We start from the raw sequence: 8,800 nt of genomic DNA on the forward strand, positions 1-8,800 counted from the left end.
CCCCCCCCCCCCCCCCCCTCTCCATAGTCATGCTTGTGTATTTTACTCACAATATATCAGGTTTTTGATTATGATGTATCAGTATTTATTTACGTAAGGGTTAATGCCCGATGTGATGTCCATTGTCAGGAAAGGACGACGGGCATTAACCCTTATGTTTTTCAAATCATTCACTTATAATCTGTGTTTTACAATCAAAACGTTTTTTCAAACAATAACAAACCAACTAATAATTTTTCCATGGTTGCACCTGAGAGTTTGACTAATACCTGAAACAGTCATTCCCATCCCATAAGGTTCTTATGCAATGCAAGTGTTGTTCGCTTTTCTGCAACTGGAGAAATTATATATTGCGCTCAGCTCACTGAGCCCTTCAGCTCAGCTACGAGCAAGAAAGCTAACGCTATGCTTGTAAGATTCAAAATAAATAACTTTGTGTACGGTTGGCAATCAGTAAATATAAATTGACGGTATGTTTAACAACAAGACAGCGGTAGCAGGTATCCAGCGTAGTCATTGTCCCCAAAACATATAATGACTTTCCAGGACAAAGAATACGCCACGTGTATTGTCGTGCCTAAGGTTGCTGACACCTGGTGTAGATTGTAACTTCTTGCGGCTCGTGTGTTAGCGCCATCTTGCGATGTTCAGGGGACGAGGCACGAAGGACTACAGTGTTGGCAATAACAGATTCACATTTTTGTTTGTTCTTCACTTTTGTTCTTTAAATGTAGCGTTTAAATCTTCAACGGAAAACAGTCAGTTTCAGCTGAAGTCCTATAACACTTTTTTATGGACACCCTGCAGCCAATCAGAATTGAGTATTCACCCAAACCATGGTATAATTGTTTAAAATGTCAAGTGTGGACAGGTGAACTATAGTTATAAACAGTGGTGGAAGTATCCAGATTGTTTATTAAAGTGAAAACACTCATACCACATTGTAAAAATACTTGGTTACAAGTCAAAGTCCTGCAAGTACCATCAGGAAAATTTAAATAAAGTATTAAAAGTAAAAGTACTCAATGCAAAACATTCCTCTTATTTTAGAAACTGGAAACGATCAAAGCTGTTCTGTCAGCTTGTCATTTCAGCTGGACTCGTAGGCCGTTATATAGTTGGGTAATTTATAATAAAACTACATGTGTTTTGTGTGCAAAAATCTTAATGTGTAAAGTAACTAAAGCTGTCAGATGGATGTAGTGGAGTAAAAGTAAAAATGTTCTCTCTGAAATGTAGCATGAAAAGAAAAGACTCAAGTACAAGTACTGTACTTGGGTAAATGTACTTGGTTACATTCCACCACAATCGGGGGCTTCAGTGGTGTGTATGGAAGTGCATTAATCCCACCGCATGACCCATTAGCCTGTCATGGTTGTAGGCCTTGTAACCACTGCTATGATTGCGCGTAGAGTGCCGGTTGCAAATAATCTCCATAATTAAGGACCAATTTGCCTAATCTGCTCACAACGAATAGCAAAGTAAGCGTAACAAAGATATTGCCTGTCTATGCAATCAGTGAGACAGCTGGTCTCCATGTTGAGAGGTCAGCTGAGACACAGGGAATATCACACTAACACCTGCTCCTACGGCAGTGTTTTACCATGCGCTTATTCCTCTGTGATGCAATCTCATTAATGTTCATGCATGCATCGTGTGCTGAGCTTTGTACAAGGTGGCCCGGCTATGCGCCAACCGTGATACTCTGCGATGCCAACAGAAAAGCCACAGTCAGGCATATTGTACCTGAGATGAATGTTACTGTGCAAGGCCGAGCATGTGGTAATTGATGCAGGTCCAAAGCCTGTTCGTTAGTGATGGAGCATTAAACGGGCAGATTATTACACATGATGCAGTGATCTGTGATACACTGTGTCAGATGCGTTTTTTCGACTGTAAAGACTTAGAAATAACAATGAAGAAAAAAACTGAACTATATATAATAAACAAATTTCCTTGAGAGGATTGCCTGCCTTTACTCTAGCGCCACCATGAGGTTGCCATTTTTGGTTTGAAGGGAAATCTCTATTAGACAGACTATTAGCCAAATATGGAAATATTTTTCCAATACTTTGGTTTTTGACTGAATGTCATTTCCATTAGCCTCAGTTGGAATTTGTGTGTGTGCTAATGAGCAGATCTTAGCATGCTAACATGCTAAACTAAGATACCGAACATTATACCTTCTAAACATCAGCATGTTAGCATTTAGCTCAAAGCACTGGCGCTGTCCTTACAGTACAGCCTCACAGAGCTGCTAGCTTAGCTGTAGACTCTAGTCTTGTTGCTCTGTTAATAACAGATTACAGACAATGAATAATATACAACACACAGGCCACATGAAGCCTAAGAAATGACCTCGGTAGTCAAACTCTGCGTGAATTAAAAGTTAGCGTTTGACCATATTTATGTGTTGGCAACCATAGACAGTTAAAGAAACTATGGCTGTGCAATTTATCAAATATGTAATGGCAAATACGATTTTTGGCTCCCAACAATCACAAAAACAAAATAATCGTGAAAAATTTGCTAAATGATTTTGCACATTACGCTTTGAAAGTACACTCCTTTTTTTTCCTGTGCTCTGAACAAAATTTCACAGTTGATGTTTTCACTGTTAATTTGATTAACTGTTTTTTAACTTCAGTAATTGCAACATATTTTCAAAAAGTCCATGAGTAATTGTATCGAATAATCGTTATTTCAATATTGACCAAAATAATTGTTATTATAAGGGTTTATTGTAATGTTACTCAACCCCGCTGAGAGACTTACTTTGCGGCTGGCTGCTGAGTAACCCCGATGCCATGCCGCGCCTACGTCAATAAGATGGCTACCGGGTGTTGCTTTCGGACTCTCCCCACCTTCATTGTTTGTCCACAGGACATTCACCTTTTGTGGGTCAGACGTAACTGTAAAGAAGACTGCTAAACTCTTAACACTCAAATTACGAGTTTTGAACGTTGTTGGACACATTTAGCATAGTTTAACAAAATGTATAACATAGGTATAGTCGTTTTAATGCAGAAATGTTAAATATTGTACTTTTTTAAAATGAGCAATATTTTTGATACTGGAATGTTTGAGTCAGGCCCAAACATAGTGGCTAAAGCACTGCTCTCTCTCTCTCTGAAACAGGGCCTGAGTCATGAGATGACTGGCGTGCTGCTGCGGCCATCTTCACATCGCTTCTTCCTCCTCCGAAGCCTCAGCCTCCACAGGAACATCAAGTGTTCGTTGTAAGTCATTGCTGAAAAATGCTAAAGTATGTCAAATTAGACAGTTTACCAACTTAGTACATCTACTTAATTTCTCACCATACCCCTCTTACCATGTTGGAACCAAAATGATACGGCTGTGGCCTGTCATGTGTATGAGTACCGTAAAGTCTCAAATGGGGGCCTTTCTTTACCCAGTGTTTCCGCGGGGTCTTAAATAATTTTAAAAGGATGTTAATTTCCCTACGTCCATGAAATGCTCCAGCAGCGGTTAAAATGTTTGTTTTTTGCAAATGGCACATGCAAATTAAGAAAAACAAGTATTTTCCACTCGCAGTTCTTTTTTTTTTTTTTTTTGCAGAACTCAAGGTAGAACTGTAACTTTGTACATTTTATTTTGCCGAGGCAAATAGAAAGGGCAGCTACGTGTGGGGTCCGACCATTATGCCATATTTGTTGCTATCACCTTGCAATTGTCTCTAAGTGAGGAAAGCTGCAAAAGGTGTAATTTCCTGAGCAATTATAGCCAAATCGGTCCAGTACATGGATGCCATCAACATAAAGTTCAGGAGCGCAATGATTTAGTTTGAAGTTTGCGTGACATGTCCAGGTTCAGACTCAAACACACAGAGCTCTGAAGCAGACCAATGCGTCGCTTTAGTGTAAAAATAGAGCTGAGCAGCGCACCTTCCATGGTCTGTGCAGGCCCAGGTTTATAATGGAGGCACGCAGCAGAGCATTACTTTCAGTTTATTTAAATGGGTCTGGGCTAAGCCCCCATTCTCGTCAAGTTCTAGAAACAACCCCGCGACTTCTTTAGCGAGCGAGAAACATCTAACTGATGCGAAGGGTCACCAGCAAACGACAACCATCAACCAGTTCTGGCTTGGAGAAACCCTGGTACCTCAACTTCCGAGAGTCAGGGTGATGGTAGAGACGGTATTGTAATGAATAAATTTAAATCTTATTATACAGTGACGTAGACCTAAGATTGAAATGCATTGTAATAGTGGCAAAAGAGTTCATTTGCTCATAATAACACGTTACTCCCAACGCTGGTCCTGAATCAGTGTGAAGGTGTTATATATTATCCGGCTTATTACATGGCTACTTATCAAATAAATCACAATAATATAATACATTTGAAACAACACAATGATTTAAAAAAGATTGACTAAAATTGATTGCATTAATTCCGTTAAAGAAAAGAGTCAGTTCCATATGTACGGTTAGAACACTGCGTTCATAGCAGCGTAAACGCCATAGTTTAATGCGAGCCTCCGTCTGTCACCCAACACCGTCTTTTCCTCCTCGCTTGGCATCAGACCGGTGTGCCGAACTTTTGCCGGGGACGAGCTACCTGACAGACAGCTTTTTGCAGCGTCCAGGTACAGGCACTTTTCCCCACAGCTGATAAACAGGCGCCCTCCAGAGTGATTAGAACTGGGTCCATGGCATAGCAACGGTCTGTTATCAGGAATTAGTGTGATTATATGCTGTTTTCGACTGGAGAGGTAATGAGAATGTACATGAGTTGTTCAAAGACAAACATTTCCCTTTTGCTAAAAAAACAAAAGGATGGAGTAAAGTAAAACTCATCGAAAGTGATTTAATACAGTACTCTAATAATATGTTCAGTAAAACTGCACATTTTAGAGTGGCCTTTTATTGTGGACAGGCCTGTGCAATAATCACGCTGTCTATTCATCTTGAAATGCCACACCTGTGAGGTTGATGGATTTTCTTGGCAAAGAAGTGCTCACTAACACAGATTTGTAAACAATATTTGAGAGAAAAAAGCCTTTTGTGAGTTTGGCCCATGAAAAATGGGGGCAAAAACGACAGTGTTTACAGTTTTGTGGTATGTTAAGTCAAGGGTGTTAAAAATAAACAATAGCCAATAAAATAAAGCAGCAGTCGTGATTAAAATATAAGCAATGGTAATGCGGAAGTGAAAACAGAATACAATAGGTGTGTTCGCAGGCGGCGATCTCAGGCCAATATCAGGTCAACTAGGCTCTAAAATAATCCAGTCCTCTAAATTAAATGTAAAAGATTTTTACTCTCCCAATGAGCGGCAATAACACTTACCTGATACAGTTCAAATACCATTAATACATGTATGTCACTAAAGTAGAGCCACTGTAGAACAAAGACTCCTAGTTCAGTTACAGCAGAAATGGTTCACAGCAAATGTAATCCTGAGATGGAGCTAGGGGTTGTAAATCAAAGTGCAGGTTTTTATAACTCTCCAAATAGTCAAATCAGACAGAGACAAGCAGGCGATAAAGAGACCACGCGACACAGGGAGTAAGAAGTATATAACCAAGTGTATTCCCTCTGTTAATGTACACATATTTAGAGTCATCGCACTGGAACACTTTACAATAACATTTAGAAAGAACAGGAAGGTATGGGGGGGGGGGGGGGGGGGGGGGGGGGGGGGGGGGGGGAGATGTTCAAAACAGAGAAACCAGACAAACGTGGCAAGAGACTTAATCGACGGAGCCCGTCTCTAGCCGCGTAGACAGAAATAGATATAAAACAAATTGGGGGCAAGGGGGGGGGAATGGAAGATGGATATAGCCTGTTTCCTTCTCAGGATATGGGAGGCATACAGAGAAAAGAATTGATGCAAGACAAAACCAAAACAAACAGATTGAGTATGACAGACAGAGGATGGAATAAAAGGAGAATGTACGGTTTCAAGTTCATAACCCAAATCACATTTTCTCAATTACCAAAAGGAAATACATAGAAACCTTCTGTTTCCTAGAATCATTGTCATTTTTTTTCTCCAAACAGGAATGATAGTAGGGAAAACACATTTCTCTTAATAATGGGATGAGAGTCAAATATTTAGACATTTCACAAACTTTTTTCAAGATTTTTGTTTTCTTTTGATGGTACAGTTTATTTTTTTTTTAATAGAGTTGAGAAAATTGGAATACTAGAGTTCGGTTGTACATCTTCCAGGAAACTGCCGTTCAACTCTTACGCGTGTGCTCTTTCCACAGAGTTTGTTGCACCCATTGGCTGCCGTCAGTCCAGTCAGGCAAGAAAGGGGGGGAGGGGAGACACAGCCACAAGGTATGTCTTGCTCCCCACAGTGGAACTCCAGCGAGAATGAATTCAGAATATCCCTAAAATGTCTCTCATTCCTCCAGAGAAAAGAATCAAAGGAAAAAGAAAACCAAAAGTCTCATACTGGGGGCAGGGCTTTGGGTGGCGTGACCATTCCGCTGTCACAAATCCTAAAGTCTGTCTTGGCTGCGCATGGTCGGTGCCCTCTCGCTTCAGGTCCGTAGGTTTCCACAACGTCTATACATGTATTTATAGTATATATAGAACCGAGTTTGTGTCGTTCGCTGGAGGTTTGTTTTCTGTTATTAGTAACTGTAAGAACATGACACAGTTTCTGTGGGGGGCGCCTTGAAACACGACACAGATCCGCTGGAACAAAGGACGACCAAAGGGGCTTTTGGCCTCGACAAGTTTTTGGCCGCTAAACGTACAGGTTAGCAGCCGTTTAGGTCAGAGCAGTGGCATCTCACACAGTTGCTACGTTTAACGTTGTCATATTTTTTAATTTTTTTTTTAAAACTCCACAGAAAGAACAACAGTTTTTATCTCTTTTTCGTAAATGAATACTACATGCTTGAAACACGGCAGAGTTCACGTCGCGTCAGCACCGGACAAGGAGAGAAACAGAGCGCACAAGAGAGAGAAAGAGATCAGACGCAGAACACTTGCAGAGGTGGGTTTGACACAATGTTTCTGGCAGTATATTGATTTTTAAAGAGGGAAGTCTAGTTGCTAATTCAAACAGTTGGAAAAATAATATGTCGATGCAGTCTAAGGCGAAGGCTTAAGCTCGCCTCAGAACAAAGTGCAGACCACGACACAGATACAGACGGTGGCGCTGTCGTGCGCTAACCCGGCTTTAATCAGCAGTCAAATGAATCAAAGCAAGAATGCAAGACGTCTGCTCGCCTTTTTATTTCTCTGCTTCCCTCCCTCGGATCAGACCGGAAACGCGTACGGCCACCTGACAATACTGAATTTTAAACAAAAGACCCTCTGTTTACGTTTGCCATATGCTGCCTTTTCTCTCTCCCTCTCTCGTCTCTTTCCTTCTCCAAGCGCATCTGCCGTCTGCCTCCGCGTGTTGCGGCGGCGCTCCCTCAGACGTAGTACTCTTTGTCTTTGTTCTTCTTGTTCTTGGTGACCGTCTTGGCGGCGCCAGGCTGTTTCTCCTTCACCAGGGCGCCGTTGCTCTGCGTAGCAGAGTTGCTGATGTAGTTGCGGCTCTGGTCGACCTGGTAGGAGCCCTCGTCGCGGTTGCGATACTTGTACATGGCGTAGAGCAGGATGAGGATGCAGAGGGCGGCAGCTGCCACGATGCCTACCACCATGCCTGTGGTGCTGCTGGACTGCTGCACCTCCACGGCGCCGGGGAGCCCTCTCTCGGGAGACGTGGGGTCTGGAGTGGGAACATGGGGGAAATTGGGGGGATAGGTTATTCCCGGGATTCTGCGGCGGCCTGGGTCCGACGAGGGGTGGGCTGGCGGCAGCAGCACCCGGTCCCGGGTGTTCATTTTCCCGGCGGGGATCTTGCCGCCGTCATCGTCGGCCGGCTCAACACGCGGGCCGAGCCGGTCGGGGTCGGCCGTGGGGGTGGAGGAGAGGGGAGGGCGGTGGGAGTTAGGGGCGCGGGAGAAATGGTGGTCTCGGGGGTTGTGGACGCTGCCCTCGACAGCCGGGGGAGGGGGGAGGACAGTCCTGTCGGTGACCAGGGGGGAGTTTTTGTAATAGTCTTCATCGTCCGACTCTGTCATCTCCCCCGAGCCGTACGCAGACACCTCGACTGTCTCCTCGCAGTCCTCCTGGTCCGGGGGGCAGGGGGGGCGGCCGTCGGGCAAGGGGAGGGACTCTTTGGTGGTTTCGAGCAAGGTGAGGAAAGGGCGGTAGGCGGTGGGGGGCGAGGGGATTACTGGGTAGCGTGTGGCGATGGACGGGGGGTCTAGGGAGTCCACGGTTATTATGGGCAAGACTAATTCACCTCCTAGGACAAGAAAGAGACAACGGAGAGAAAAAGAGCGTTAGAGACCGGCGACGAGAGAGAGACCGCCTCCAGACGAACAGAAGAAAAACAGTTGAAATGAATACAGCAACACCAGTATTGAAAGCTAACATTATTAGGGTTAGTTCTATGTCTAGTCAGTCTGTTGTATTTAAAAAAAGTGTAAATATGCTGACTAACTGAGCTGCAATAAGTACAAGATCTAGGACAGTGCTGTACTCTACCCTGCACCTGTTCCTCCCTGTGCTGCACAGACCTACATGCTACATGACTAATACAAGGTAAGTAGACTACAAATTACACTGAACAAGGAAACATGTATTGCACTAGACAGCCTATGCTTATCCCTATCCACTATGCTGCGATTGGTTGAATAAGGTAGCAAAAACCACGAGGTTCAGGTCACTTACATCAACAAATTGGCCGCATGATTTTTGCATGAAAAAAAATTACAAAAGAAAGCTGTGTAAGATTGTTCTGGGATAGATAAACAACTCCC

General features: G+C 43.3%; 1 protein-coding gene and 1 long non-coding RNA gene across 8 annotated transcripts in view; one reads left to right on the forward strand and one right to left on the reverse strand.

Annotated features, from left to right (window-relative positions):
- LOC117934914 overlaps window positions 1-8,800 on the forward strand; it is a 19,405-nt gene that overhangs the window by 4,376 nt on the left and 6,229 nt on the right. Inside the window, exon 2 of the long non-coding RNA XR_004654616.1 lies at window positions 4,468-4,471. This is a non-coding gene — a long non-coding RNA (uncharacterized LOC117934914). The remainder of the gene's footprint in view (window positions 1-4,467; window positions 4,472-8,800) is intronic.
- The window catches only part of nrxn2b (neurexin 2b), a 589,914-nt gene continuing 586,643 nt past the window's right edge, over window positions 5,530-8,800 (reverse strand). For 6 of the 7 annotated variants that reach the window (XM_034856686.1, XM_034856684.1, XM_034856685.1 and 3 more), the window contains one exon: window positions 5,530-8,283. In XM_034856686.1, coding sequence (XP_034712577.1) covers window positions 7,403-8,283 — 881 coding nt within the window. In that variant the 3' untranslated portion in view covers window positions 5,530-7,402. The remainder of the gene's footprint in view (window positions 8,284-8,800) is intronic. The other variant, XM_034856688.1, reaches the window with a different exon arrangement.

This window comes from Etheostoma cragini, chromosome 19, assembly GCF_013103735.1.
Source record: "Etheostoma cragini isolate CJK2018 chromosome 19, CSU_Ecrag_1.0, whole genome shotgun sequence".
NCBI classification, from domain to species: Eukaryota; Metazoa; Chordata; class Actinopteri; order Perciformes; family Percidae; genus Etheostoma; species Etheostoma cragini.